Raw genomic sequence first — 14,844 nt, 5'->3', positions numbered from 1 at the left:
GTAGGCCTGAGACATGCAGGGTGCTCAGAAAAGGTTTGTTGAGTGAATGCCTGAGTTTGGGGAAGGAAGAGCTGAGACACAGGTGAGGGTAACAAATGGCCAAGGGGTATTTTTTTTTTTCAGATGGAGTCTCACTCTGTACCCCAGGCTGGAGTTCAGTGGCGTGATCTCGGCTCGCTGCAACTCCACCTCCCTGGTCCGGGTTCAGGAAATTCTCTTACCTCAGCTTCCCAAGTAGCTGGGATTACAGGCATGAGCCACCATGCCCAGCTAATTTTTGTATTTTTTAGTAGAGATGGCGGTTTCACCATGTTGGTCAGTCTGGTCTTGAACTCCTGAACTCCTGATCCACCCGCCTCAGCCTCCCAAAGTGCTGGAATTACAGGTGTGAGCCATGGCGCCCTGACCCAAGGGGTATTTTCAAGAGCAGGGAACTGCAAGGTTGAAATGCAGGCTGGGGATACTGGAATGATGTGTATTCCTCAACCTCTGCATCCTTGGCCAAGTGGGCTCTCCACACCCCCACCGTGTGTGTGTGTGTGTGTGTGTGTGTGTGTGTGTGTGTAAAGTGGCAGGACAGTGGAAAGACTCAAGTCCACACTCAAAACCAGGCGCACCCATGGCAGCATGTGAGGAGACTGGGGAGTGTGATGGTTGATACTGAGTGTCAACATGATTGGATTGAAAAGTATTGCAGAGTATTGATCCTGGGTGTGTCTGTGAGGGTGCTGCCAAAGGAGACTAACATATGAGCCAGTGGACTGGGAGAAGCAGACCCACCCTCAGTCTGAGTGGGCACCTTCTAATCTGCTGCCAGCACAGCCAGGATACAAGCAGGCCGAGGAACGGCTGACTCCTCTGGCCTCCGTCTTTCTTCCGTGCTGGAGGGTTCCTGCCCTCAAACGTGGGACTCCACGTTCCCCAGCTTTTGGACCCTTGGGCCCACCCCAGTGTTTTGACAGTGGCTCTCGGGCCTCTGGCCGCAGACTGAAGGCTGCACTGTCAGCTTCCCTACTTTTGAGGGCTTGGAACTTGGACCGGCTTCCTTGGTCTTCAGCTTGTAGACGGCCTGTTGTGGGACTTCACCTTGTGATCGTGTGATCTAGAGAGCCTGACTAACACAGAGAGACCTCAGTTCACCTGACCTGGGCTCTTACCAGCAGCTGCTCAGATCACCTGGCCAGAAATCTCTCTTGAGCACCGCTGCGGGCCCTCACCTGGTGTGCAGAGCGCACTGCGGGTGGGGCTGACCTTCACGGCTCCTCTACCAACCACACTATGAGGCTGCACAGTGAGTCCACACTCGCCGTGGCTGGAGGACCCTCAAATTTAACAAGGTTGAGGCACTTGCCCCTGGGAACCGGAGCCCCTCTCCTGAGTTACACAGACCCCCCGTGTAGACTGATTGTGAGCTCTGAGTTCGGCCCCTGCCCCAGTGTGTGCCCATGAGCATCTCTCATGTTTCTCTTTCTGGGCTTTGGTTTTCTCATCTATAAATGGGCTAATCATGGGGATTGCCACTCAGTTGTCATGACGTGATGCTTGTCATTAGCAGGCCATGGAATTGACTTAGAAGGCCACAGCCAATGCTGGAAGATACCTTGCTCCTGTTTACATTTTGCCAAAGGGATGCCTTGTGCAAAGGTGTCCCAATTCCTAGAGGTCTCAGAGAGGACATCAGCTGCCCAGTAGCCATACGGTTGGGCCGGGCACAGTCTGACAGCCAGAAGCCTTGGCCTGTCTGACACAGAGGTCCCTCCCCAGAAGACAGCTGTCCTTTTGATTGCACAGCCAGCTGCTATATAAGGCCTCTCCCACACCAGTTCTAAGCCTCTGCCAGGATCCACCTTCTGTAGGACAGTCACCAGGCCAGATCCAGAAGGTGAGAGGACCACAAGGCTGGGGCCCAAGCCCTGGGAGAAGCTGAAGCCACAGGAGGGCATTCAGGGCCAGGTCCCGGGCATTCCTGTGGTTCCTCTGGCATTGCCCTGGGCCATCGCATGCTCAGGAGAGGGAAGTCTGGAGTGCAGGGAGGATGTGGGCTGGGAACATGCTTTTCTTGTTCTTTTGCCATCTGCTATTCTGTGTGTTGTCTGTGTGTACTGTGTGTGTGTTCTGTGCACCATTCTTTGTGTGACCTCCTTCATTCTGTGTGGCACTGTGTCCTCATAGCCTCTCTGAGCTCCAGCTTTCTGTGCAGAAGATGACAGCAGTTGTAACAGGACCCTGCTAGGCTGTTGGAAAGATTCAACAGTGGAACTTTGCAAGTGGGAAGTACCTAGCGAAAGGGCATCAGGTGCCATGTCTCATGTTCCACACGGGGCCCCTGCCTGGACCCCAGCTTCATTGGTCCCTCTTACTCAGAGAGGTGGTGAGCATGGCCCTGGGTCCTGTTATGGGGCCACTCCCGGGCTCTGCTTCTCTGCTGTGTGCCCCTGGGCCAGGTCCTGACCTCTCTGGGCGTCCGTCATTTCTACCTGAAGATGAGGCTAGTTACCAGGTCTTCACTACAGGCTGAGATGATTTGTGCACGTGATGTGCTGCTGGGGTTGCCTTCACCTCATCTCATCTCATCTCCTTTCTCCTCCTCCATCACACTGTAAGACCTGAGAGGCCCTTTCCACGAAGGCCGGGCCCCTGAAACTCTCTTCCTACTGAAGAGAAAAGCAGGCAGCTGGGGTTCCTGGCCTGGAGGGATGAGCAGGTGTGAGGGATGAGCAGGTGTGCAGGGTGCAGGGCTGGCGCACGTCTGCTGCAAGCTCCAGACGGGCTTTATTACCCTCCTTTATCTCAGTGGTGGGGTTGCTGGCGCCACGTGTGGGCCTCTTCTCTCCTGACCGGCTGGTTTCCCTTCCTTTTACCAATCCCCAATAAGTCAACCAGGGTGTCACAGTAGGGTGTGTGGTGTTTGTGTGTGGTGTGTGTATTGTGTATATGATGTGTGTGTATGTAATGTTTGTGGTATGTGGTATAAATGGCATGTGGGTGGTGTGTATGTGTCTCTGTGTGTGGAGGCATATGGTGTATGTGTGCTATGTGTGCTATGTGTGTGTGTGTGATATGTGTGCAAGGTGTGTGGTATGTTGTGTGTATATGATGTGTGTGACGTGATGTGTGGTGTGTGATGTGGTGTATTTGTGTAGTATGTGTGATGTGTTTAGTGCATGGTGTGTTGTGTGTGTGAAGTGTGTGACTTGTGTGTGGTATGTGTGGTGTGTAGTGTGAAGCTTGTGTATGTGATGTGTGCTGTGTGTGACATGTAATGTGTGTTGTGTGTGTTCAGCATGTATGTAATATGTGTGACATGTGATGTGTGCTGTGTGTGCTGTGTGTGTGGTATGGTGTATGTGTGGTGTGTGTGTGGTGTGTAGTGTAGTGCTTGTGTATGTGGTGTATGTGTGTGGTGTGTGGCATGCTGTGTGTGGTGTTTGTGACATGTGATATGTGATGTGTCATTTGATGTATGGTATGTGTGTATTGTGTGTGTGTGATGTGTATGACATGTGATGTGTGTGTGGTGTGTGATGTGGTGTGTGTGTGCTGTGTGCTGTGTGGCATGTGTGTGGTGTGTGATGTGCATGTGCAGTGTGTGTGTGATATGTGGGGTGTGTGGTGTGTGTGAGTGGTATGTGGGTGGTGTGCGATGTGTGTAGTGTGTGTGGTGTGTGATGTGATGTGCGTGATGTGTGTGGTGTGTGTGAGTGGTGTGTGGGTGGTGTGTGATGTGGTGTATGTGTGGGGTGTGTGTGGTTTGTGTGGTGTGTGATGTGTGAGAGTGGTGTGTGTGGTGTGTGATGTGTGTGTGTGATGTGTGTGATGTATGGGGTGTGATGTGATGTGTGTGATGTGTGTGGTGTGTGTGAGTGGTGTGTGGGTGGTGTGTGATGTGGTGTATGTGTGGTGTGTGTGTGGTTTGTGTGGTCTGTGATGTGTGAGAGTGGTGTGTGTGGTGTGTGTGACGTATGGGGTGTGGGGTGTGTGTCTGTGTGGTGTGATGTGCGTGTGTGTTGAGGTGGGAGCAGGGGCTTCCAGATGAAGGCTATTCCGTCTCAGTCAGTAGCAGCTATTATGGTGCAGCCTTTGGAGCTGGGAGACCCTAGAATAGAGCAGTGACTTTGGCCCTTGCCAGCTGAGCGAGTTGGGTCACTTTGTTATCCCTCCATGCTGCAGTTTTCACACCTGTGGAGGTGGAGGGGGTGATGGCCTCTGTAACACAGCACCGTCCAGTGCGCCTCTCCGCAATGATGGAAATGTCCTGTGCCTGCAGTGGCCAATACAGCAGCCACCAGCCACGTGTGGCCCCTTGGCATTTGGAATGTGGCCAGTGCTACTGAGAAACAGAATGCTTCACTTTATCTAACCTGGAAGAATCATAAATAGCCGTGTGTGGCTCACAGCAACTGTTTACAGAGGAGACGAGATAATGATTCAGAAGCTCTCAGGGCAGAGCCAGACACCTGCTGCTTTGACACACAAGCAGGTTGAAATTCTGCGAGTTCTCATTCAGAATTCTCACGAATACAACCAAACCTTAGCGATCCTCAAAGGTCTATAACTCAGACAGTCTGCAGGCAGGGAACGCAAGGTGCAGAGAGGCTGGTGACACACGACCCGGAAGTGCACTGGGGACTCTGATTTAGTGCTGCAGGTTCAGTGTGTCCAGGCCGAGGACCCTGGGAGCAGTGGAAGCCCATGTGCGCTGGCGGTTAGGGACAGACGCTAAACTCCAGTTCTGATACCTCCCAGAAGTAAGACCTCGACTTTGAGTGCATGACCCAACCCTTCTAAGGCTGGGATGCTGATTATAGTACCTGCTGCTACAGTAGATGAATTACATGAATTAATACCTATAAAGTGCTTGGAACAGAGTAATGCTCAATAGGCGTCTGCCTATCGTGGTGGTGGTGGCAGCAACAGAACTCTAGGTGTAAAATGTGAATGAGTGAGCAGCTGGCTGGAGGAGGGCCGGCGTGCTCTGGGGGAGAGAGGGGCACAGACCCCAGCCAGCTTTTCCTCTTCCAGTGAAACTAAAAATTAATCTGCCTGCACATTTTTGCAACTGAATTGGCTCCAGGGGAAATGCCCCCTGGCTGTGTTTCAAATCCATGCGTAGATGCTTCTGCAGGCTGAGATTAAGAAAGCTTGGACTTCTGTGTGGGGCAGGCTGGAATCTGTGTCACAGCTGCTCACTCCCAGCTCAGGACTTTGATTCTTTCTGCCACAAGGATGGACTGAGTACTGGGCTTGTTACCATGTGATTAAAACTGCCAGGGGATGACAGGCCGCCCTCCCAGGCCCTAGGGCTGCCTTCTTTGTGTCTCTTCAGGCTTGAGGCTCCGTGGCCCCATCCTTGGGAGAAGTCAGCTCCGGCGCCATGAAGGGCGTCCTCATTGCTGGTCTCACGGCAGTGCTTCTGGTTTCCACTGTAGGTAAGAGAAGTCACGGGCCCCTCTTTAAAATGGAGACCCCCTTTTCCGCCTCACCCGTGTCTTCTGGCTCTCAAAGCCCTGAGGGCCTCACGTGTTACATTGTGGTCAGTGAGGACCAGGGGACCTATCTGTGCAGCCTGCTTTCAATGGGGCACTCCGTACTGTTGTTCAAGGTCGGATCTTTCCACTGGGGAATAGTGAGCAGCGGGAGAAACTAATTAGGGTGGCTCCATCTCATAGCATCAATTTCGGGGATCCCCAGAGGGCAGGGATGCCACCCCATCTGTGTCTTTTACTGCAAGGTGGGAGCAGTGCTTTCCTGGCATAGAGTGTGCTCTACAAATGTCTACTGAGTTGACAGACGTTGGTATCTTGTCTCCTCAGAGTCCCTGAGCTGTGTGCAGTGTAATTCATGGGGAAGGTCCTGCGTCAGCAGCACTGCCACCGAATGTCCCTCACATGCCAACACCAGCTGTATCAGTTCCTCCGCCAACTCTTCCTTAGGTGAGTCTGGGTGTGTGTGTCCTTCCTGCCTCTGGGATTGGCAGTGGGAGGGAGCTGGAGGGGATGACCAGGGAGGAAAGAAAGGCGGAGATGGGGACGTGCTGTGCGAGGGGAGAGGAACTTTCAGAGGCGATTCCCAGGAGCAACAGCACGTGGCTGAGACAAGCAGGAGCCAGACAGGAACGCAGGGACAGTGCAGACAGGAAACCCTGACATGTTTTGGAATTGCTGCCCTTGATCACAGAGCTTCACTCTGGACACATATAAGTGGTTGTGAGACGCCAGGGCGGCTCCTAGTTAAATTACCGGGCAGATCTGCTCAGGGCGTTTTCATCCTTCCTTTTCCCGCCCCTTTTTCTCTTCCTGGTTCCTCCTCTTCTAGATGAAACACGCTGTCCTCATTCACGGCTCCGCACAGGGTGTGTCGACTGTAACCATTACTGTTAGCTCATTCTCAGAGCACTTAGGGTTCTTCACTCTTTTATAATGGACACATTCAAACAACTTTATGTACGTTTAAAGTAGGAAGAAGAATATAACGCACTACCCTATGTCAGCAGTTACTAACATTTTGCTATTTTTTGGCTACAGTTTTTTTTTTAATACAGTATTATTGGCTATAGTATTTTAAACTGTATAAATATGCATATACATATTGATATTTCTATAATGTGTGCATGTACATGTCATTTGTCATGTTCTCCGTAAATACTTCACTATGTGTCTCTGATAATACTTTTTTTTTTTACGTGACTATCATACTGCTATGGTTTGGATATTCCCTCCAAAACTAATGTTGAAACTTAATTGCCATTGTGATTTTATTAAGAGGTGATTAGGCCATGAGGACTCCACCCTTGTGAATGGATAAACATTAATATGGAGGTGGGTTCCTGATAAAAGGGAGTCTGGCTCTCTCTTTCCCTCACTTGCCCTTCTGCCATGGGGTGATGCAGAAGAAAGTCCTCACCAGAGGCTGGAACTTTGATCTTGTACTCCCAGACTCCAGAACCATAAAAAATAAATTTCTTTTCTTTATAAATTACCCAATCTATGGTATTCTGTTATAGCAACACAAAATGAACTAAGACACATTCATAACTAAGAAAGTTAGCCGTAACTCTTTAATTTCTTCTAACACCCAGGCCATCTTAAACATTTCTCAGTTGTTTCAGACATGTCATGATATGGTCTGTGTGTGGAATTAGGATCCAAGCAAAATCCCCGCATTGCATTTTGCTGTTCGGTCTGTTAAGCCTAATTTGTTTTATAACAGCTTCCGTCATTTTGTGTTCAATTCTATTGTTTGTTGGAGAAGTGGGTCATTTGCCTGCAGCTGTCCCATTTTCTAGTTGTGCTCGATTGCTTCCTAGGATATCATTTAACTTGTTCTCCTGTTCTCAGTATTTCTTGTATAGGGGATCAGTGATGGATTATCTACAGTAACACTGTCCCACACTGTACTCACATATGGCTACTGAGCACTTGAAATATGGCTACTATGACTGAGGAACTTCATTTTAAATTTGATTAGATTTTAATTAATAAAATTTAAATTTAAATAGGTACAAATAGCTAGTGGCTACCATATTAGACTGCTCTGGCTAGAAGCTTGACTGGATTCAGGTTCAATTTTTAGGCAGGAACTGGGGATGTCGTATTGCACATAAGGCTCGTCACGTCTGTTTGATCATTTTCACAGGTCTTAAGACTTCCTAGTGGCTTCAGGGGCTGTCCACCTGGATCACCCATTTTCAGGCTCCCATCAGCCTTTTGCCTGGAGTTTTACCTGCACCTCTCATAGTCTCCTACTGAAAGAAGGAGCTACCTGATGGGGAAGAATTATTATTATTATTACTATTTCCAGAAAACCCTCTGCAGTGTCTTTAAAACTGCATTGAGCTGTGGTTGCATTTTCTGCCTTTGCCTGAAGCACTTGCAATTCAGGGTCCCCACGCTCCCCACACCCGCTCCTTACCGGGGGCTGACAGTCTGTGTTTGTCTTTGTGTAGAGGGAGCAACCGGATCATACCAGAGTTTGTCCTGCTCCGCGGAGAACTGCAGCGAGGAGGCCCATGTTACAGCCTTCACTGTCCACGTGTCTGCTGAAGAACGCTTTCATTTTGTGAGCCAGTGCTGCCAAGGAAAGGACTGTAACAGCACCAGCGATGCCCTGGGTGGGTGCTGGCCTTGCGGGCAGCCTCCCGTGTCCTCCCAGCCCTGGCTCTCCCTTTTTCACCTGTTCTCCTTTCCCTCGGGGGGACATCGCAAGTGCAGGCACTTGAGGGCATATCCAGATGGCGTTAACACCTGACTTACAGCAATTGTGTAGGAAGCAGACGGGGCAAACCAGCGCTTCCGCCAAGCCTCCCCTCTTTCTTAGTGAAGACAGACGCTATAAGCGCTCAGGCTGTGTGAGGGGCATTATTAGTGCCCATCAGTCGTTCTCAGATTGTGTGATCTCAGGCCCTCTGTTACTTAAAAATTATTGAGGACCCCAGAGAACTTTCATTTATGTGAACTCCATCTATCAATACATACTGTCTTAGAAATTAAAGCCAAGACAATTTAGAAATTGTAACTGGTTCCCCAGAATAACCAAAACCCATTACACATCAACATTAATCATGTTTTTACATAGAAATGACTGTATTTTCCAAAAGAAAGATATGTAATGGGATGGGTGGCATTGTTATTATACATTTTGCAAAGTGTTTAGTTTCTGGCTTAGTAGAAGACAGCCGGATTCTCATATTAACTTATGCATTTAGTCTGTTACAGTCTCACACATCATGTAGCCTCTGGAAAGCTCCACTTTACATTCACAAGAGAGAGTAAAATAAGTGAATAATATCTTAGTATTATCATGAATATTGTTTGAACATTGCAGTACTCCCTGCAAGGGTCTCAGGGACTCAGGGGTTACTGGACCATAATTTGAGATCTGCTGATCTAGACCACAGCTCTCTTTCTGAAGAACAGAAAATATGGCTGAAAAGGCAAAGTTTATTGGCCATGGTCATAAAGCACAGTTAATGAACAGCAGAACTGGTCTCAGTGTACATTTTTTTCTTCTAGTCATAATGTTAAATAATGGCCTGTGTTCATTTGTTCAGAGCGAGAGTTAGTAACAGTCACACGCTGGCTCGTGTTCAAAATGGCTAGCTAATGCTGACGTTGACTACAGTTTGGTTTTAGCTCAAAATCTCACCTTTCCCGGTCTATACCCCAACATATTAATGGGCCATAGTTCGTGAAGATGAGATAGTCTGTGAGGTCAGATCTACAGAGTGTGTAGTAAATATTTTAAGGGGACATGGTGTTTTCCAGGCTATATCTGAGATTCCCAAGGATGCGATTCCTCCGTTCTCGGGATCTCTTTGGGGTTTATTGGCTTGACCATCCCCTTCCTTCCATGTTCTGTCTGATAACACCGTCCTGAGTCATGACTCTTACTCTACCAGACCCTGCACTGAAGAATGTGTCCAGCAGCATAGAGTGCCCTGCCTGTCATGGATCTAATGGAACTTCCTGCAGTGGGAAGCCCTGGAAATGTTATGAAAGAGAACAGTGCGTCTTTCTAGTTGCCGACTTGAAGAATGGTGAGTCTTGTGGGAGTTGAGTCGGAAACATGTCGAGTCTTGGTTCGTAAATTCTGGGTTAACACAGAAGGACCAGGGAGTCGTGGGACAAGGGGGACAGAGTCGTAATGTCTTTGAAATCAAGAGGCTGTTAATGTGGCCGTGAGCTAGTTGCTGTTTTACCTTCTTACACCAGAGCTGTTTCTCCGGCTGCGCTTCTCTCAAACTCCAGTCTCCCATGGCTTATAATCAAGTCATATCTGTCTAAATGCGTCACACCACTCCTGACATTTGCTTCTTTTTTTTTTTTTTTTGAGATGGAGTCTCACTCTGTCACCCAGGCTGGAGTGCAGTGGCACAATCTCAGCTCACTGCAACCTCCACCTCCCAGTTCAAGCGATTCTCCTGCCTCAGCCTCCCAAGAATCTGGGATTACAGGCATCTGCTACCACACTGGCTAATTTTTGCATTTTTGGTAGAGACAGGGTTTTACCATGTTGACCAGGATGGTCTTGATCTCCTGACCTCGTGATCCACCCTCCTTGGCCTCCCAAAGTGCTGGGATTACAGGCATGAACTACTGCACCCGGCCAACCACTGATATTTTTACTGCCTCCACAGTTTTCCTTTTCCACACTATACTATAGTTGAAATCATACAGTATGTAGCATTTTCAAAATGCCTTCTTTCCCTTAGTAAAATACATTTAAAGCTCTTTCACTTTTAAAATATCTGGGATGTCTAAACTGCTATGATTTTTAATTCTAAAGCTGTGTCTAGAGCAACATGACATCAGAAGGATTTTCTCTCTCTGCTTATCTGGTTCCCAGGTCTGATAAAAGGGATAGATTTTCTTTTTTCTCATAGGATTTGACTTAAGCTGAAAGCCAGACAAATTAAAGCTATCATAAATATAGGGATATTTTTGTTTGCTTTTGTCCAAGATCATTCTTTTAAAAGTACAAATGTTCCATGAAACACACCTTCCTAACTCACTCTAAATCAATCTTCAGCACTGGCCAGGTGTGGTGGCTCATGCCTGTAATCCCAGCTCTTTGAAAGGCTGAGGCAGGCTGATCACTTGAGGTCAGGGGTTCAAGACAAGGCTGGCTAACATGGTGAAAGCCCATCTCTACTAAAAATACAAAAACTAGCCAGGCATGGTGGCGTGTGCCTGTAGTCCCAACTACTAGGGAGGCTGAGGCAGGGGAATTGCTTGAACCTGAGAGACGGAGGCTTCAGTGAGCCAAGATCGCGCCACTGCACTCCAGCCTGGGCTACAGAGCGAGACTCTATCTCAAAACAAACCAAAAACTTCAGCACTGATGCTTGCTATAGAACAGCATTTGGAGGTTTCTTGCTCCTTTTCCAAGCAAGTTTAGAGTCAGCGTTTGTTGTTGTTGAGACAGGATCTCACTCTGTCACCTAGGCTGGAATGCAGTGGTGGCATCGCTGGCTCACAGCTGCCTAAAACTCCTGGCTCAAGGCAATCTCCCACCTCAGCCTCCCAAGCACTGGGACTACAGGCATGTGCCACCAGCCCTGGATAATTTTGTAATTTTCTATAGAAGCAGGTTGTCACTATGTTACCCAGAGGTCTCAAACTCCTGGCCTCAAGCAATCCTCTCACCTCGGCCTCCCAAAGTGCTAAGATTACAGGCGGAAGCCACCCTCCCTGGTCCCAGAGCCAGCCTTGAACTCAAATTGCAGCTCTGCCCCTGACGAGTGGCAGGTGGAGTCAGTTCACCTCCTTGAGTCCCTTGTCCTCTGAGGCGCGCAGCTTCCAGGGCTGTTAGAATTGCAGCTGACAGAGCAGGTGGGCACACAGTAAGTGCTCAGTAAATGGTAGCTGCTCTCAGGATTACATCTTCTTTGCACATGCCCTTGGCCTTTTCCTAGTACCTGAATATCAAAACATGATTAAACATCGCAGAACTCCAATTTATGGCAGAGACGTGCCCTGGTCTCCTACATCCCTCCAGTGGCCTCTCCTTCTTCTCAGGGAAGACTCAGGCAGGGAGAACTCAGGTCCAGAGAGGAGCGAGGACTGAAAGCAGACCCTGGAAGGGGAGAGGGAAGTCCTGAACTGCGAACAGAGAACTGCCTTTTGAGCCTGTTCTGGCTTCTCACCTGCCAGCTGCACAGGCACACAGGTGTGAGTCTCAGGGCCAGTGCTGACCCTCATCTTTTAGCCTGGGCTTGCCCCTCGCCTCCAGTCTGCTTCCTCCAGGGTTAGGTGTGGGTGGGAGTCTGGGCCTCTGACCTCATCGTGTTCTTGACTCTGGACGTGCAGGCTCCTTCTTCCTGCGTGGGTTTCAGGAGCAGACCAGCTTTTGCCGGTCACTGGGCCACCACGCTGCAGGTGACCAACTAAGAACGGGCGTGGGTGGGAGGACAGAGGACTGAGTGGAGTCTCTACTGTCTCTTTGTATTCACAGACACTGAGTCTAAGCGTCTCGTGCTGAAAGGCTGTTCCGATGTCAGTAACTCCACCTGTCGGTTCCTGTCTGGTGAAAATAAGACGGTTGGAGGAGTCATCTTTCGGAAGTTCGAGTGTACAGATGCAAACAGCTTAACTCCCATGTCTACACCGGCCTCTTCCCACAACATGGGCTCCAAAGCTTCCCTCAACTTCCTGGTGCTTGCCAGCTTCCTTCTGCTGGGACTGCTGCTCTGAGGTCCTGGGGCTGTGCTTCACCCAGCACCCCTGGGGTGCTGCCACCATCTTTCCCCACCCATCCTGTTTAACTGCCCAGTAAGTGGGAGTCACACATCTCCAGGTAATGCCGACAGCTGCCTTGTTACTGCATTATTAAAGCGCTGGTCCCTTCACTGCCCAAGTCTGTCCTGATGCCTTCTGGGCTGGGCTTCCTTGGAGCTGCCCTCTAGCATCACCGCCCACCTCTGGGCTAGAGGTGGAGTCCTTGCCTTTGAAACCTGTGCACATTCCTTTCTGGGATTCGATGAGATCCCTGCTCCCTGCTCATCTTGCTTCTGAGAAGCCAGCCCTTTGACCTTGCAGCCCTGTACCCTGGAGACCAACATGCCACCATCCCCACCCTCACACACAAGGAGCCCCCAGCCTGCCCTATCCCCTCACACAGAAGCTCCTTCTGTGTTGTCCAGATATGGCTCTTCAACAGTTGTCCTGATTGTGGTCAGAAGTCCACAGCGTGTGAAGAAAACAGCAACGTCACCTCAGCGTCCCATCACAATGGGGCCCAAAGAGGGTTTGGAGGGGCTGCTGCAGACCAGCATACTCGTCCTGTCTGGGCTTCACCGGGTAGCCAGCTCCATTCCCAGCTGAGGAAGTTTTCTGTCTTGTGCAGAATGGAATGTGGCTGCAGAGGCCCAGTCCAGCCCTCAGAGAGCTTCTGATCAAGCACAGAGTAACTAACTCCCTATCAAATACCAAGGGAGCAAGAAAACCATTCAATCGAATATGCCCAGAGGTCCAGGTCTAGTAAATAAGATGGGCCTTTTGAGCTGAACTTGGAACATGGGTTTGCTATAAGAAATTTCTTTTTGTAAACTGATATGGGTCACCATTAGCCAGGACTGCTGACAGTGCCCCGAGGACCCATCACCGCATGCACTGTTACTTATTTCAGAGTTTTATTTTGAACTGTAATTTTAGACATTTTTTATTTTTAGTAGAGATGGAGTTTCACCATATTGGCCAGGCTGGTCTTGAACTCCTGACCTCAAGTGATCTGCCTGTCTCGGCCTCCCAAAGTGCTGGGATTACAGGCATGAGCCACTGTGCCCCACCAGGTGTCACGCTTCTTTTATCCCAGGGTTCCACCATCCCCCATGACTCACTGGACTCTCAGTTAAGTGCTCTGTCTGCAGCTGGCTGACAATTAAAAAGAGAGAGAGAGAGAAAGAGAGCCCAGAGAGCTATGCAGAATGGCCTAGGGGCCAGGGCTGGCCGTGGCATCCATCACTTATGCTCATAATTCGGGCCCTGGAACCTTGAGCAAGAGACTTTTCCTCTCTGGGCCTTAGTGTCTCCACCTGGGTAATGGGGATAGTGCTAAGGTCTGCTACATGGGGTTGTGAGATCTCCCTGTGAAGCTTAGCACAGAGCTTGGTGAGGAGTAAATGTCAACAGCAGAAGATTGTAGTCTAGAAGGTACTCTGTAAGCACACTAGGAAGAGGAGAGGCCACAAGAAATGCTGATGTAGAAGGAACTGTCCCAGCTCAGCTCCCTTGGACTGTGCCAACCTCACTAAGGTTATAGCTGCTTCTGTTTCAGTCTCATAATCTCCGATCCACTTCACTCACCCTCACAGACTGCTGTGGGGGCTTCTCTGCCTCTGTCTACATGGTCTGCGCTACCAGCTGACTGTTCCGGAAGCCCCAGTGCTCAAGGCTGGTGTGAGGAGGCAGTGCCATATTTGGGTAACAGCAGAGGGTCACATGGGAGGCTGCCTGAAGGGCAAGCAGGATCAGATCCCAGGAGGTCTCCACAACACTGTAGATGACTCTGGCTTCAGACTGAGGGCCATGGGGAGTCAGTGTATAGTAAGTGAGGGTAAGAGTGGGATTAGGTTTCCATTCTGGGAAGCTTGCCTAGACTACAGGATGAAGGTGGAAAGACAGCAGAAAGGGCAGCAAGAAACTGAAACAGAAATAGTGGTACCTGCCCAGGGGTAGATGTTTTTCATCCTATTAATGGAGGATAAACTAGTGCCCCACAGATGTACGTCCATGCATTACTGTCTCCCACCTCCTTACCCAGAGCAGAGAATTGAGCAAAGTGCCACTAACCCTTTTATTTCTCATGGCTGTTCATGCTTAACTCTAGACTCCTGTCCTCCAGTGCCTGAGCCAGGTCTCATACCTTGTCCCTAAGCTAAAGCCCTTTACCGACAATTCTTCCTTAAGCCCAGCCTGGGCTCTAGGATAAGCTCCCATATCTAAGAAACCCCGCAGAATTCTACACTCACACCATATGGTTGGACTAATGACAAATAATGCCGTTGTCTTTCCACAATGCTTTATAATTTGTGAAGCTCTTTTGCCCATGTTAGTTTGTTTTATTTAGAATCAAATTGTCCACAAAATTATATTTTATGCAGGATATACATACAATAAAATGTATGTGTGCAGACTGATGAGTATCAACAAACTTGCCCATGTAACTACCCCCCACCCCAGTGAAGATATGAAAGCCTCTCCAGCAGTTCCCCTAGGCCTCTGTACAGCTCACTCCACTCTAGCCCCAGGCATCTCCACTCTCCCCTCCTGGAAGTGACAGGCAACACCCTGCTCACAATCCATTGACTTGAGCATTCCCTCCACAACACCTGGACACACGATATTT

General features: G+C 49.4%; 1 protein-coding gene across 1 annotated transcript; it reads left to right on the top strand.

Moving 5' to 3' along the window:
- The first annotated feature begins 1,845 nt into the window (after window positions 1-1,845).
- On the top strand, window positions 1,846-14,629 carry LYPD8 (LY6/PLAUR domain containing 8). Its single transcript, XM_012472648.2, has 6 exons — window positions 1,846-1,882; window positions 5,327-5,429; window positions 5,814-5,933; window positions 7,946-8,110; window positions 9,398-9,535; window positions 11,953-14,629. The coding sequence occupies exons 2-6, from the start codon at window positions 5,375-5,377 to the stop codon at window positions 12,189-12,191; spliced, it is 717 nt and encodes a 238-aa protein (XP_012328071.1). The 5' UTR covers window positions 1,846-1,882; window positions 5,327-5,374; the 3' UTR covers window positions 12,192-14,629.
- The last annotated feature ends 215 nt before the right edge of the window (window positions 14,630-14,844 follow it).

The sequence above is a fragment of the Aotus nancymaae genome, unplaced genomic scaffold (assembly GCF_030222135.1).
Source record: "Aotus nancymaae isolate 86718 unplaced genomic scaffold, 86718_ANA_hifiasm-v0.15.2.pri h1tg000032l_1, whole genome shotgun sequence".
NCBI lineage: Eukaryota > Metazoa > Chordata > Mammalia > Primates > Aotidae > Aotus > Aotus nancymaae.
This window is presented reverse-complemented; position numbering and strand designations above follow the sequence as displayed.

Coding starts and splice junctions, on each gene's coding strand:
- LYPD8 (XM_012472648.2), top strand. CDS start 5,375: ATGAAGGGCGTCCTCATTGCTGGTCTCACGGCAGTGCTTCTGGTTTCC. Junction 5,430..5,813: donor GCTTCTGGTTTCCACTGTAG/GTAAGAGAAGTC, acceptor TTGTCTCCTCAG/AGTCCCTGAGCTGTGTGCAG. Junction 8,111..9,397: donor CAGCACCAGCGATGCCCTGG/GTGGGTGCTGGC, acceptor TTACTCTACCAG/ACCCTGCACTGAAGAATGTG.